This window comes from Candoia aspera, chromosome 3 (assembly GCF_035149785.1).
Source record: "Candoia aspera isolate rCanAsp1 chromosome 3, rCanAsp1.hap2, whole genome shotgun sequence".
NCBI lineage: Eukaryota > Metazoa > Chordata > Lepidosauria > Squamata > Boidae > Candoia > Candoia aspera.
This window is the reverse complement of record NC_086155.1, coordinates 26124894-26141799: the sequence shown is the minus strand read 5'-3', so window position 1 is coordinate 26141799 and position 16906 is coordinate 26124894. Positions and strand designations below refer to the sequence as shown.

General features: G+C 37.5%; 1 protein-coding gene across 2 annotated transcripts in view; it reads left to right on the top strand.

The window, feature by feature from the left end:
* Positions 1–16906, top strand: part of DHX35 (DEAH-box helicase 35) — a 42548-nt gene continuing 25642 nt past the window's right edge. The window contains exons 1-9 of one of the 2 annotated variants that reach the window (XM_063297173.1): positions 1–70; positions 5112–5245; positions 5782–5874; positions 8875–8952; positions 11292–11396; positions 11978–12039; positions 13348–13417; positions 14136–14195; positions 15894–16006. In XM_063297173.1, the coding sequence (XP_063153243.1) occupies positions 31–70; positions 5112–5245; positions 5782–5874; positions 8875–8952; positions 11292–11396; positions 11978–12039; positions 13348–13417; positions 14136–14195; positions 15894–16006 (755 nt within the window). In that variant the 5' untranslated portion in view covers positions 1–30. The remainder of the gene's footprint in view (positions 71–5111; positions 5246–5781; positions 5875–8874; positions 8953–11291; positions 11397–11977; positions 12040–13347; positions 13418–14135; positions 14196–15893; positions 16007–16906) is intronic. The other variant, XM_063297172.1, reaches the window with a different exon arrangement.

The window sequence follows — 16906 nt, the reverse complement described above, 5'->3', positions numbered from 1 at the left end:
GTTCCTTTCTTTTTGACCTTTCACCCCAAGATGGCGGCGCCCGTCGGTCCGTTGAAGTTTTGGAAACCAGGTGAGGATTGAATTTTTTGTAAAGGACGGGAATATAAATACCATGGGAAGGAGTAAGAATTGGAAGATTGATGGCTGTTTTTTCTCTATTCTTGGAGGAAACGCGTTTCATTTGGCGAAAGGACAAGGGGAGGATATGCAATAGGGAATGTAACGATGCTCTCTTTTGGAGAACGGACGCGCGACTCTCCTGTGACTCATTAAATAAATTAAAAAAATAAGTGGCCGGACATTAACAAGGATCAAAGAAAAGTTATTCTGCACCTGCTGAAATGCATCTTAATATTTAACCTTTGAACGTGCCGTTCGTTTGAATGGGAGGCTTGCGAATTCTGGATTAAGAAAATTGTGTTTCTCCTTATTGGCGGTGCACCTCTTTTTTTTTTTTTAATGCCATGTAATGCTAAGTAGTGCAGCTGTCTCGTTCAGGTAGAGTTGAATAATAATGTAATTAATGCAGCTGATTGAGGTTAAGCTGCTTGATAATAATAAAAAATCCTACAAAATTCCGAACTTAAATTTGCTAAGTGAAGACTCTTTTTAGGTGAGTGGGGTTTATCATTGAATATATGACTAGTCTAATTCTACTTGTAGAATACTCAAAACTACACACCCATAAATACATGCTTCTGCTCTTGCTCCAATGAACCCCCTTGGGAGCAAGCCACACAAGTATTTAAATTTATAATATATTGAGAGAGCTCCGCTAGTCTCTACTATCAGTAGATGAAATTTAAAAAATACCTATTTTGATAGGCAATGAATGCTAGCTAGCGCGATGGCAAAATGGATCTGCTTCTGTTGTATATACAGCAGTAATAACTTGAAATGTTTTTAGATAGCTGTGATCTGAATTCAAAAGACATTTTAAATGAGGGGCATTGTGGAACTGTGAGGGTTAGCTTGCACTCCACTAAAAAATAGCAAAGTAAAAATCCTTAGTAGTGGAATTAGATGCTGTTCTTGCTAGCTCATTATGTGTAAATGCAATGGCAGTCAAGTGCTGAGATAGCAGTCAGGTTCTTCTGCAGTGCTAAGCAATTTACATGGTAGCTCTTATCTATTTGCATTGTGTACTTGAGGTGATTTTCTGGCATGAAGAATAATTAGAGTGCAGTTTTCCAATGCAAAAATTTAATTTTATAGAGCCAATATTTATTTAAATTAAATTACTGCTTATTTTTAGACATGGAGCTGGCCTCCTTAACAGCTCAAGAACAGCTGTAGTTTCCCTTATGATGTATTTATTTGTGCATGTATACAGATTGTTGCTACTATTTGTAGGTTACAAAAGAGTATGCGCAATTTGGAGAGTTTTGCCTGCACATTAATGCAACAAAAATCTACATCATAGCTTTTAATATTCTGTATATATTTACCTGTGTTGAACTATTATTGGAGCCACGTTTCTAATTAACTTTATAATTGTGTTCAGTGGAACACGTTTCTTAATAGTCATTCATACATTTGGATTATAAGGAAGACTAGAGCTTGATCATGCCATAGATTTTATTCTTTCAGTACTGTTCACTGTTGGTATGATGGCCAATTCTTTCTGAAGTTATTAAGCAAACTTTGTTATATCCATGAAAAATTAAATTCCCCTTGAAATGATCTTGATTTGTAGTGAGAACATAGACACAGCCTTATACTTCAGTGTGGTTCTTCTGTATGCAGGTTTTAATAGTAATATTTGCATTCTTTTTTATAATGGTTTTGAATAGATTATGAAGTTTAATATATTTTATTCTAGGAAAAACCTGTAACAATTTGATGCATTCGTTTTTATAATGGTTTTGAATAGATTATGAAGTTTAATATATTTTATTCTAGGAAAAACCTGTAACAATTTGATAATTCTGTATAAACGTAAATGGTTTATACAGATTATATAAATTAGTGGTCAATTTTGATGGGAGGTGCTACTTAGTATGAATATGATATTTGTATGTACCTTATTCTTAGCATGTAAGTAGTAGATCATACACAAAAAAATCAAAATTTAGAAATAGGCTACACATTTTTGAAATACTAGTAAGTATTTCAGTAAACACAATTTTAAGTGAAGGTTGTTGGAGATAAAACTCATGATTACCACAGCTCCCTTTCCCTTCCCAACTGTTCTTACTGTTCTTACAGTGAGATTCATCCCAGTTCCTTTGTCTATTTAGTCAAGATTGCCAATCCAATGCTCAGTCTTCAAAGTTGTTTATTTGTAAAAGTCTGCAGAGCCAAGTCAGTCGCACACACAAAGGATGCCTTAAGAACCCTCCCAAAGTGAAAGACCCCCTTCCACTGGCAAATGCAGGTTATATCTACAGAAACACACAGACTCACATTACAAACAGAGTATTAGTTACAAGGTAGGTGTCAAGCACTCCATACTCCATACATGAAGTCATAGTAAGATAAGCACTAAGCAGTTTCTTTACTATGCTGTATGCTAGGCTGTTCCAAGTGTACAAACTTCTCTCTTTTCCTATGGTCATAATATTAACACATTTCCTATGTGATATGTATTTGTGAGGAAGGGTGATAAATAAATATATAATATCTGCCTTTTTACTCAATATCTTTTAAATATTTTAATCTTGTTCTTAATTGTTCATTTAATATTTTGTGATGTAGAAAACAAGTATCTAACAGACAATTGTACAGATTTGGTACAATTGTGATTTCTGCAATTCTGTATATAGTCTTTGTTTTGCTCTTTTTTTCCTTTGTTTAATTCATTAAAGGCCAAAAATTCATTACTTAATGCATTTTTATATTGTTTCCTACACAAAACATCATAAAGTAGTTTAAAAAATATAAAATACACAGGAGAAATAATTAGACCCAAGATTAAAATATTTAAAAGGTATTCAGTAAAAAGGAAGATATTAAGTATATTCCTAAAATAATTATACAGAACAAATATATGTTGATCCTATGGTTACATTCACCTAAAATTGTACTTATTCCAATATAAAATTACAGATACAAAACAAAGAATAACATGACCTTGAATCTGTGGGTATGAGGAGCCTGGGATTACCTTCTTTGTCCATGATTACCTTCTTCCTCATCTTCTCATTGCTATTAACTGTACAATGCGCCTATTTTTCCACCACTTCTTTGCTTAGTTTGATGGATCTCATTGGGTCAGCCTGGCGGCATGGCTGTGTGTGGTTTCCTTGCAGCAAATGGCATTCTTCACAGCAACTCACTTAGCTGGTGGTGCAGGGTATTGCCCTACTTACACTGTGTGGCTCATACTGACTTCTCTGCTCCACATGGTTATTTCGCACTCTTTGGTGGAGGGGCCTCTTGATCACATCACTGGATGTTAGTGGTACCTGGAAACTGCTCACAGTGCTTGGAGACCACATTGGACAAGAGATCCTTTAAAAAAAACAAAACTTGATGGATGCACAGAAGCCAGTCTAAAAAAAAACAAAAAACCATAGCTATGCAAAAACCTTTATAAGTATATCAAGGCCTGGGCTCTAACTATTAACTAGTATTTTGTGAAACCATGGATAATAAGGGCCACCTGTGTATAGAATTTGGCCAAAAATGGAAGTTGCATATGCCAAGTGATCTGTATTCAACAAAATTAATGTACAGTAGACATTCTATTCATATTACTCAGAAATTATCCCAATTGAAATCAACGTAATTTATTATGTATATCCATCCAAAACACTGTAATTAAAGAATACAATCACAAGAGCATAAAATAGCTGCATACAGTAAGGTTACGCAGAGTCTTCAAAAGAGATGCTTTACATGCAGAAGGCAGTACATTGCAATATGCATGCACAACCACTTTGCTCAAAGCATGCACAGACAGACAGGAGGACCTTCCAAAGCAGCTGCATGAGCCTTGAAAATGACATGGCTAATTCAGCAGTTCAGAAAAGGTGCTTTGTATATGTTCTTGGACACCGCAGAGCATCTCCTTCAGAAACTTTGTACTTTATGCTTCTGGTTGCTACTACATACTGTAGTGCTTATCTCTGTAGAATGTCTAAGTAGTCATAGGCTAAACAACCTCCCTCCCTTAATTACAACTATACATATACGGTACATGTTTTGTGGGTTTGAGTGAGAGTATTTGAAAAGTCCTAGCAACCAGTCCAGTTGGTTGCTGGGCCTTGAGAGGCCATGGAGTAAAACAGCAGGACATTGCCAGCAGCTGAAACTATTTAGGTTTTTAAAATCCAGCATTTTAATTACCTCATAATCCGTGTGTCTAGTATCACAGAACTGCATATATTTCATTCTGCTACCAGTAATGGTAGCTGCAGTTTGCTCTTGTTTTAATTTCTGAATGGTCATTAAAAAGCTGCCCTATACACAGTACATTAGAAAACTCCAGCTTGGAGGCCATTGGAACATAGGTAACTGAGGTACAATCTGTCCTCAGCAGATATGGACATAACTGGTATGCCAGTGGAAATTGGTATTTTTTTAAAAAAACATTTATTTTAGAATACTGAACTGAAAAGAACATGAAAAGCAAAAAAGGAAGTAAAAAACAAAAGGGGAAAACTATTTTAAAAATCAAACCTGTAAGGAACAGCACCAAAGGTAATATTGCTCACACTTTCCATTACATCAGTGGAGAGCCAGTTCAAGAGCAGAGAGTAAATACATCAATCTGATATTGTAATCTTGGGGTGGTAGAGTCTACAACTACTCTAAGTTTGTAAAAAGATGAGATGCAAAGCCTCTATCAGGATTAGGGTGCTTAACCACCCATGTTGTCTCTGACTTGACATGATTAAGCTTCAGTCTGATCATCCTCATTCAGCTCAAAATTGGCTGCAGAGATCAGAAATGTAGCATCCTTTTGTTGAGTTAACAAAAATAGGGATTTGCAGTATTTAAATAAACCTATTCTGCCTGTCTCTGAATTTGTGGTGATGACTAATTCTCCCTCAAAGTTAGCATTTCAGATTACAAGTGAAATTACAGACAAAAATATTTCTTTACCATCTTTGTATTTTTTAAAAGTTGCATCATATTAATAATGATTTGTTTGCTTGGGTATGTAGGCACAGAAGGGCCTGGAGTCAGCCTTGCAGAGGAAAGACAGAATGCTGCTGAAAGTTCAAGTGTTTCGGTCATCTATAATCCCTATGTTGCCCTTTCTATTGAGCAACAGAGGCAAAAGCTGCCTGTTTTTAAGGTATAAATTATTTTTGATACTTTGAACTGCATAATTTCAAGCATTGTCTTTTTTTGTATACTTCACCATTTCATATTTTAAACTGAGTTTGCAACATAGAGAATAAATGTATCTTTTAACATATGTGGATCATATTATCCTCTGATAAAATAATTTTTCCTATCTCAATTTATGGGAACATTGTGACAGCAATACAAGCCTGCCACTATGCACTGTTGATGTAAACACAAGTCGAATTCCATGGGTATTAAGAATTCTGTGCTAGATTGTAGCTTATTTGGTATAGATTATATGCCTGTTTGTTTTATTGTGTGATATTGTTTTAGGTATTATATTGTTAGTGTATCATTTTAAAGTGAATTATAATACAGTCCAAAGAAATCTGTTTTATGATTTGTTTAAGAATGTATGAAATAAAGCAGTCTAAATAAATATTTCAATACTGTTATCACAGGGTGGATTCCATCCTTACCTTTTTATTAAATTTCTTTTACGAGCTCCCCTAACCCATGTTTGAATATATATTTCTCTTCCAGCTTAGAAATCATATTCTTTATCTGGTAGAAAACTATCAGACATTAGTGATTGTTGGAGAAACAGGATGTGGGAAAAGCACTCAGATTCCTCAAGTGAGTATGAATTATCTGTATTTATTTGTTTATTAATGGAATTCTTGACCTGATTTTCAGTCATTTTCCATGGATGTATTGCAAATCTTCTTGGCCCTGAATAATATATTTGTAGAAAAAATGAATTTAAATGATTGACCTAATCTTAATACAGGTAGTCCTCGAATTATGACCATTTGTTAAGCAACCATTCAAAGTTATGGCGGCACTAAACAAATGGTAGTTATGCCCAGTCCCTGAAGTTGCAGCCCCCCCATGGTCATGTGATCAAAAGTGCCTGCACTTAGGACTGCAGGGATGCTTTAACTCCCCCCAACTGCCTATCTCCTTGCCACCCCTCCCTTTTGGCTTGCTGCCTCTGCCGCCCTTGCCATGCTGCCCCTGCCACTCTGTGCTCACTGGCTCTGCTGCCCCTGCTGGCCTTTCTGTCTTGCACTTGCTGGCCCTGCTGGCCTCACCACCCCTGCCACCCAAAGCTTGCTTGCCCTGCCACCCCTACCGGCCTTTCCGCCCTGTGCTCACTGGCCCTGCCACCCTATGCTTGCTGGCCCTACCCCCCCTTGCGAGAAGGCCACACATGATTTGGACAAGGGGTGGGAATCACCTTGGGAAGAAGGCCTGGCATGGCCAGCAGCTGCTTCACAAAGGGCCAGGCTGGGCATGCCTCATCAACAGCGGCAGGAATAAGATGGTGAAGGTCAGCTTGGGGATGGCGATGGCAGGGCCAGCAGGGTGTCAAGGAGGGAGGAGTACAGGGCGGCAAGGCCGGCAGAGGTGGCAGAGTGCAAGGTGGCCAAAAGGGCAGAGATGGGGGATAGATAGGGTGGGGGGAGTTGAAGAGGTGGCAGTCCCTTACCTTACAAGGCTTGGGGCTGGGAGGGACCAAGCTGGGAGTGGTTTGGATCAGGCTGGGTCTTCGGCTAATGACTGGTGGGATTTGGCTAACAATAGCAACAGGAACTGCTGGGATTGCCATTGCTAAGCGATGCGGTTACATGATGTCACACTTTATGACTGCATTGCTTAGTGATGGAAATTCTAGCCCAAATTGCTGTTGCAACTCAAGGATTACCTGTAATGTCCTTTGATAAGTTAAATAGGCATATGCATAGTTCCCTTTATGCTGCAATCAGGAACTCTCATAGTATATAATTTTTTTCTGGCTTGTGTGCCATAACCTTCATAACCATGGCTCGTTTATTTATTTATTATTTCTTGAATTTCTATCACTGCCCATCTCTCCCGAAAAGGGGACTCTAGTTTGTAATTCATGAATGCTGGGCAGAAGTCACTGAACTGATAGACCTGCTGGAATCAGTGATTCTAAGTAATCGTATCTAACTTGTCCAAATGGTCCCATTGGTTTCACTGGATCTACTGTCAGAGTTACTGAGTATGGATCTACCTTTTTTTATTGGAGTTGAAACCAGCTATTTGTGGCAGAGAAGCATACTCAAAAATACTCTCCACTTTCAAATTAACGTTTGCAGATAACTACATTAACTCCATGGCTAATTAAGTATCATACTTTTTCTAGATGATTATTGAGCTAATGAAAATATTTTACAATTTTCACATTAACAGTAAGTCTTTGCCATTATAATAGCTAAATTAGATCTAGAATTTGGTTTTGCCAATAGGGACACTCTCTGAGATGAGCTTTATTGAAGACTTTCTGGAAGGTTGGCAAAGAAATGATTTGCTACCAATTCCCTTTTCCTTCTGCAATCACCAGCACCACCTTCCATAAAGTTCCAGAAGAACCTTCAACCTTCTTGGACAGATTTTCAGGGAGCTGAAGAGGAAGTCTATAAAAGATAACTCTTTCTTGATTTTGCCTCCAGAAATGTTCCTCTGGATTAAAAGCTTTTGCTGATAGAAGGCCCTTTCCATTTATAGAAACCAAGATGTAGATCCAAGCCCTTTCAAATATATTAGTCTGATAGATGGTAACTGTCCAACTAAGATAATATATAAGTTAATAGGAAAAAGTGGATTACTTATTTTTCTGAAATTCATTAAATATTTTCTAGATATTTTAAGAATTGATGTTTATTATAATAGCATGCATAGTTTAACCAAGTTCACTTGATTTCTCAAAAATAACAGGAGTGGTTTATTGTCTTTTCTGTGCTATTTTATTATACAGATAGTCCTTGCTTACTGACCACTCATTCAGCGACCGTTCAAAGTTGCAATGGCGCTGAATGAGTGGTACTTATGACTGGTCCTCGAAGTTTTGGCAGTCATACTACCCCTGCCGTCACATGATTGCGATTTGGGTGCTTGGCAACTGGCTCGCACTTATGATGGTTGCAGTACCCCATGGTCACATGATCATCATTTGTGACCTTCTCTACCAGCTTCCCACAAGCAAAGTCAATGGGAAACCAGGCAGGGAAGGTTGCAAGTCATTTTGGTAAGTCCCTCCGGTCTCCCTGCACTCGCATGGCGCCATGTCCCCCTTCCCCCGACCTCCCTATGCTTGTGCCAATCTGCGGCCTCCTCTCAGCCTCCGTGCGCTTGCTCAACGCTGTGCCCTGCTTCCGCTGGCCTCCCTGCCCTTGCACACAGCCTGTGTTGGGCCTCCCAGGGCCACCTCTACTCCCCTGTGTCAACCCCACCATGGCATCCCTGCTCTCCTTACCTGGGAGTCCTGCCACTTCCTGCTTAAGAACCTGCATGTCTTGGGTTTACAATGGCAACTGGGACTGTGGTGATGATCATTGCTAAGCAATGCGGTCACATGATGTTGCGCTTTACAACCGCATTGCTTAGCAATGGCAATCCCAGTCCCAATTGCTGTTGTATCCCAAGGACTACCTGTACATAGAATTAGATCTACAGTTTGTTTTGCCAGTGAGGCATTCTTTATTTGGAGAGAAAGTAGAAATGGAGGGAAAATGGGGAGGAATGAAAATTCCAATTAATCCTGGTTAAAAACCAAGATTAATGTAGAATATATACATCAGTTCTAATAAATATTTTTCCCCATCACAGTATCTAACAGAAGCTGGTTGGACCGCTGAAGGCCGGATAGTGGGAGTAACACAACCTCGGAGAGTTGCTTGTGTTTCAGTGAGTGCCCTGAATTCCAATTTATTCTACATATCACCAATTGATTTGAAAGTCGTCTTGCTTTCAGAAATGGGTTGCCCATGGAATGAAATAGCATGCAAGACAAATTGACTTTCCTTAGTTTTATATTTCTTTGGGCACTTCCAAAAGAAACTTCTCTCCAAGGGGGTTCTTTCTTTCTCAAGCCATAAGATTAATCAATTTTGATTCCAAATTTAGAAGGAGAATCTGACACTGGATTTTCCTTTCCACTTCCCAAATTAAGTCTTTTCCATATCAGGAAAGTCTGATGTTGGGGATATGTAAGGGGTTAAACATGAGGCATATGAGAGGGCCTTAAGGATGTGACGCGTCCTAAGCCCTCCCGGTTTCTGACCAGGGACCAAGTTTAAAGCAGCTTAAATTTAGTTCAATTTTCTCCTGCTACTTACGGTGGGAGAGGATGACTATAGCAACAACTGCTACTTATAGGAAAGGTGTTGTATGCCACGCCTTCATTTTCTCCCTTCTAGAAGTGTTGGATTCAATGTATTGCCCCAATATCAGAATGCTCAGACTAAACCTGGAGCTGGAATTTTCATGCCTTGGGTTCTATTGCATGATTTGCACAATAGCTCAGGTATTGATCCCTAAAAAATTAAATACATTTTTAAAATAGTCACCATCTTGTGAGAAAGCCAAATGTTTGCAAGATTTGGTGTTCATAAGATTTCATCCATTTAATCTGCTGACTCCCCAGAGTGACCTGGACCAGTTTAATCTGTAAAGTTAGGAAAATCAGTAAATGAGAAAGCAATAAATAGTTGCTTTGACATCATAGCCTCATTTACTTGAAGGATGTGAAATATACTATACAAAATACTTAACAATTTTGGAACTTTGTAGATGTTTGCTATATTTTTCTTGGATTGTAGGCATTATATTCAGAAGATTTTCTACATTTAATAAAATGTAGCATTGCATATATAGTATATCATTAAAGGGTGTCATTTGGGCTTCATATTTATCCTGGGTTTAGTCATGGTTCATATCAAGATTGTTGAAATTTACCATAAGGCCCACTTTGATGAACAAGTGTGAAATGCACTTGGATATTTCTATCTTTGGTACAGCAAACACTAGTTGATACAAATTATACTTTTGTTTATATAGCTTTATAACTAATGGAAATTGATTTTTAGAGTGAACTGCTTATCTGTTTGCTGATAGAATATTGTCAAATAGCCTTGAAGACACAAGACTGTGACATGGGAAACAGCCTTAATAGAGTTGTATAAGAAAATGGAACAAATATTTAACTCATTGAGTGTCAAATCATTGCAGATGTTTATTGCTTTCCTGTAATATCATCTCTTTAAAAAGGTAATGGATGCCAACAAGGCTAATTTCTCTCCCTGATGCCTTTTCATACAGAAACATGGAGCAGACAATGTCATTTCTTAAACTGAAGTTCCTGTGATTTTTTTTTAGTCTTAATTTGGGTCCAAAAAGATGTCTGGTACTTCTATTAAGTACTTCTATTAAGAGGGACATGGTGGCGCTGCGGGTTAAACTGCTGAGCTGCTGAGCTTGCCGATTGGAAGGTCGGCGGTTCGAATCCGCATGACGGGGTGAGCTCCCGTTGCTAGTCCCAGCTCCTGCCAACCTAGCTGTTCGAAAACATGCAAATGTGAGTAGATTAATAGGTACCGCTTTGGCGGGCAGGTAACGGCGTTCCGTGTAGTCATGCTGGCCACATGACCATGGAAGTGTCTACGGACAAACGCTGGCTCTTTGGCTTTGAAACGGAGATGAGCACCACCCCCTAGAGTTGGACACGACTGGACTTCATGTCAAGGGAAACCTTTACCTTTACCTACTTCTATTAAACAACCTTTTTGGCACCAGGTATACCTCTTTAGTGAGAGCATTTTACAGCTGGAGGGCCTCCACCAAATAACACATTTCTGATGGTGAAGGCAAAATCACTGATAGTCTGGCAGCCTTCTGGTTAAAGAAAGTTTTGGAGAATCTCCAGCTTTCTTGTGTTGAAGTCCTTGTGCTGGTGCAGTCTTTAAATACAGAGGATTTTAATTTTTTTTCTTTTTCCTAGTACTTGTAGAAGCAGAATAACTGAATTGCCAGTACTCATAAAAGAAACTGGGCCTTGCCATATAAACATTGGTTATATTTAACTACCTACTATATAATGGTCCAACAGGATTAGTTCAGTTCAACAAATTTTACTCCACTGATTTTTCCATTATTTTTCCTTAGTAGTACAAGATAAGCAAACAGTACATATTCACAAACCAAAATGTGTTTGTTATTTGCAATATTAATAGTATCTTTTCTCCTAGATTGCAGGGCGGGTAGCTGAGGAGAGGGGTGCCCTGCTGGGTCATGAAGTAGGATATTGCATACGATTTGATGATTGTACTGACCCACAGGTTACAAGGATTAAGGTAATGCATTTGAACAAAAAGCTTCTAATCCTCCAGTCAGTCAAGAGTAAATGAAACCATAAATTCTGGGGATGAGAACACTAGAGATCTATACTGATTGGCTGTTTGAATAGGATCTAATGTTTTTCAGAGGCAAGTAGGGCCACTTTCATGCATACTTAGGTGGGTCCAGGGTGGTTCCAATTTTCCAAAGCACATTTAAACGATGGGAAGAAATGTCAGATTTGTCCACTGGAGTTGGGCGGCCAATAAATTTAAATAAATAAATAATACATTAAGTGTTTATGAAAATGCTGCCTTTTGTAACCCGACAATTATCCTTCTTTCCCACTACAGCCAGTCAACATTTTGTTCCATTGAGCATTCTCAACTATCAGTTTTTTTGCCCTCCTCCAGACCTTCCGTTTCTTCCAGGCATTCTCTGTCTTCTGCAAATATGCTACTACTTTGTCTATATAAAAGAGCCACACTAATCTCTGAACTCAATGGAAGTAGATGAAATCACTTACTGTCTGCTGGAATTTTGGGCCATGAATCTTGTTTCAGAACAAACATAGATAGTTTTTGTTTGTTTGTTGCAGTTTCTAACAGATGGAATGCTGGTCAGGGAAATGATGGCTGACCCATTATTAACCAGATATAGGTAAATAGACTGATGATTGTAAAGCTATTAATGGTGGTCTCTTCCTTTGTGTTCATTTCTATTTCCCTTCGTTTCTTTATTTTATTTTTTTACTTTTGTTGGAACATACACTGTAAACATTTAGGGGCTAATCTTATATTCTGAATTTCGTTTATTATTCCAATAAATCAGACACTATAATGACACATACACACACTATATATATCTATACAGGTAGTCCTCACTTAACAACCATTCATTTAGTGATGGTTGGGACTTAGACGATGCTGAAAAACTGACTTCTGACTGGTCCTTACACTTACGACTGTAACAGCGTCCCATGGTCACATGATCACCATTTTTGACCTTCCCAGCCAGTTTCTGGCAAGCAAAATCAATGGGGAACTGCGTGATTCCCTTAACAACCCCCATGGTTCACTTAATGCTCATGATCATTTGCTTAAGGACTGCCGCAAAAAAGGGTCATAAAATTGGGTCGGATTTGCTTAATGACTGCTTTGCTTAGCAACCAAAATTCCAGTCCCAATTGTGGTCATTAAGCGAGGACTACTTGTATCCATATGCATATCCACACACATTAACACAATTCATAAGAGACGTTAGAATACATATCATTATGGTATAGGAAGATTATGTTTTTTCATTTCTACTATCCCACTACATTTGTCTTTCAGAGTTTTGCTAGCAATCCATATCACATATTTGTATTCATTTGTAGTAAACAAGCAACATATTTTTATTTAAAAAATCAAAATGGTTACATCCATTATTATGTAAGCAAACTTTAACTCCCATAGCAAGAACAGCTTCTATTTTTCTCTCCCTCTGTGTGCTCCAGATATGCTTTGAAGGGTCCCATAATTCAGTAGGTCAGATGGAAAATAATCCATTTGGTTAATGGACCAGCATTTGCCAGTGGAATAATATAGCTGGATATAGCCCAAGAACATGTTTTTCAGATCCCAAATCTTGAATATCTTCTTTAAAGGACATGGTTTAAATAAAAAGCTATTCCTGACTTTCTATTACTTATTTATTTTTATTGTAGTTCTGAGAATTTACATAGAATGTAAGAGATTCTGAGCATGTATTCTGGTTTGTTGTAACTCTGTTGAAGTTTTTAAATTTTGTGAGTCAGAAGTGTGTAACATCAAGGTTAGTTATATGACTTCCATAATATATGAACTGTGGCTATTATATCATGAATTATATTTGCTAATTCAATGTTCCCAAGCACATTTAATATTAAATGTGATTAACATTTCATGATTGGAATGTTTTTAAAAATATATTTTGGCTTTTATTTAGTGTCATCATGTTGGATGAGGCCCACGAAAGAACTCTGTATACAGACATTGCCATTGGCTTATTAAAAAAGGTTAGAATTCTAATTATATATTCTCTATACCTTCTTTTGCAACCACTGAGTGGGGAACAAAGCAAATATTTACAATTATTTCATTGCCGTAGGCCTGCAACCTTGCTTAGGTCTTAATTCAGTTGCAATCATTTCTAAACCCATTATATTTGATCTACATCAGGAATGGGAACTTGCGACCCTAATAGAAGTTGCTGAACTACAGTTCCCAGTAACTTTACAAACCACGGCCAGTAGAGATGCTGTGGAATACAGTTCTGTATTTGGAGAGCCATATGTTCTTCACCCCTGGTATGTTGTTGCCATTTTCCAGCCTCGCCTCTTCAAGAAGATGAGAGTAATAAGTATTGAGTGCTATTGAGGAATTAGTATAGTGTATCCTGTTACACTGTGTAGTGTTTTTAGGCAAGATATATCAAGAATTAGGGTTATTGTAAAGATAGATACTTCTAGGGTTAAATTAAGATACCTAACTGATTGTACCGAAGAGGAGAATCTATGGCTTAGTTTTAATGCATGAAAACATGTTCCTCTTCTCAATCAAGTTTAGGTGAATGGGTCATTCTCTGAGAAAATGAGAACAAAACCTGATTTTGTAATAACCTTGTAAGTATATGATGCCAGTAGTTCCCATAAATTGTAACATCATTTCTAGATTTTTATGATATTTGATCATAACTAAACAGTTTTTAATATTTTCCCCTATGGTATGATACAGGTTCAGAAAAAACGAGGAGATCTTCGCTTGATTATAGCATCAGCTACACTGGATGCTGAGGTAGGTGATACTCCAGAAGAGAATGTTAGAAAAACAGGGCATTATATTTTTGACTTGTGATCTATCTTCTATAATGCAAAGTATAAGGGTTTCATCAATACATTTGGGCACAAAGGCATAGTCTTCTTGAAACTTAAACATTAAGTTTCAAGAAGTCTAAGCCCCACCAGAATGAATAGTGATAATTTAAAAGCAGTGATTCTGTTCAAACCTTTATAGGACTTTTGAAGGAGAATTTGTAAAAGGCTATTTTAAGCTTAGAAAAAAAAAGTGGACTATTAGATGCACTTGGAAAACTTCTGAATTTGGACTCGATTCTGTAGTTGATAAAGTCATCGAGAGCACAAGATGTCTTGATTTGGGGGCATTCCATTCACCCCTAATGATTCCCATTCCAAATCACTTCCTGAATTCCTCTATACTTCCCCCTTACCTGTTTCACTGATAATAGAAAGAGGGATGGAGGTCTTCCTCTAGCCCCCACAACTCCTTTTTCAGTATTTAGTATTTAAAAAAAACATAGTTCTGTGATTGTGATTGATAAAAAACATTCGCCTTAGGAAGATCCATTTCCCAGTGATCCTTGTCTTGGAAATCTAGTCAAAGTATCATGCTAGTACTGGGAAAGAAAGCAAACTTTGCTGTGGTGAACATCATACTAAAATTTGTGTTTCTCAGCAAAAAATTAATGTTTGGATTACTTTATTTCTCCTAGCTGAATATGCCATGGCTAACTTCAAAAGCATTTAATTGACAATGTTTATCTTGTGTAAAGCTTAAGTGTTTTGATTATGTTATCTCTACTTGCCTGAACTGTGTACTACGGGAATTCCCTTTCAGAAGCTGTTAGAAAACCTGCAAAATTGCTTCTTAGTTTATTTTAATAGAGATGAGATGATTTTTTTTGTGAGTTATTGGATAAATGGCTGCTTTTATGTACTTCCAGTTCTGTCTAATTTTCCTACTCATTAAAAATTAAAAGGCTGCAACTTTTGTTTGCCAGTGATAATTGATGGAAAATAATTATCCATTAGTAATGTAAGTAGTAAATAAAATTCTGTTATTAATCACAGTAAATGTCTTCAAAGCATTAATTATTGGACTGAGTAAATCTAGACAAGAAATAGGTCACACTGCTAATTTGAAAAGATGTTGAGTTGTATTTCATATTGTTAGTATTTTATATGCTGGTGTTTTATAATACATTATCTGTCTACATAGAGTGTAGAAAGTAGCTTAACTGCATATTTAATATATGTCAAGTATGTAAATTAAATCCCATATATTTATATATACCTATAAATTTGCTTCCAGTTAATTGTAACTGTTACTGTTAGTTAATCTTACATTTTATGAGCAAATTGTTATTTTTAAATTTACCAAAAACATTGGATATATGTTTTTCTTTTTTTAAAAAATGGATAATTTATAGGTTTTATTAAATCAAGGTCAAAATGAAAAATGTTATTAAGATTGCAAGATCATATATATTCTTTTCTATATATATTTGCTTATTAACTGTATGATGTCATTTTGAAAACATGCTGCTAGAAAGAAGGATTTGGTTTGCAGAAAACAATCCAAATCCATGTTTATATTTTAAACTTAAATGTTTTTTCCATGCATTCCCAGTACTTTATAAGTGTTTGCTTCCTTTAGCTCGTGTTGATGGTGATGATTTTACTGTCTTTACTTTAGAAATTTAGGGATTTCTTTAACCAAAATGAGAGCAGTGATCCAAGCAAAGATACCAGCATGATCCTTACTGTGGAAGGACGGACATTTCCAGTGGATGTCTTCTACGTTCAGAGGTCTGTTCCTGTTTAATGCTTAAGTCAATGTTTCTCAACCTCAGTAACTTTAAGATCTATGGACTTCAATTCCCAGAATTCCCCAGCCTGGCTGGGGAACTCTGGAGTTGAAGTCCACACACCTTAAAGTTGCTGAAGTTGAGAAACACTGGCTTAAGTGGTGGTTAGAAGAGAAGCATGCCTCTTTAATACCTGCTTGCCAGCCAAAGGTCTGGTTGAGAAAGGAACACTAAATGGATCTTTAGGTATTCCTGGGCTTCGTTACCGACACATTTAGCATATAAACCTAAATCCTGTTTTCCAATTGACTGTATCTCTCTCCTATTCTGTGAGCAGCAGGCGCAGACTTGAGTGGAGGAGGGCTTCAGGAACCTTCCCCCGTCCCCTTCTGCACCGGCCAACTGGAGCAGACTTCAGACAAGTGCTACGGGGGCTCGGTGGAATCTTCATGCTTTTCCTCCCCTGGAATCTTAATTCTCCCCTTCCCCCACCACAGAAGGGCTATGGGCAAGCTTGGCAGCACCTTCATGCCCTCCCTCCTCCTCCACAGAAGGAGATGGACAGGTCCGGTGGCAAAAGTGGGCTTGTTTTTTACCCATGCATCTACATGCTTGCTTTTGCACTTGTGCTGAGCATGAAATGTGGATGTCATAGGTGGATAATCTTTTTCTTGTCCCTTTATGTTCTTGTAATTTCACTACTTTTGCAACTGACTGAAGTGAGAAGTGTTCAACTAATTGTGATAAAGCATTCTGGAAGAGTAACCGTATTAATCCATGGTAGCTAAAAAATAGTTCTGTGGCCTTTTTGAAGCAAGTGTTTATTTCTGTATGAGCTGTTGTTGGTTAGTGCTTATTCCATTAGCCTCATGGAGTGATGTGCATATATGAATATAATTTA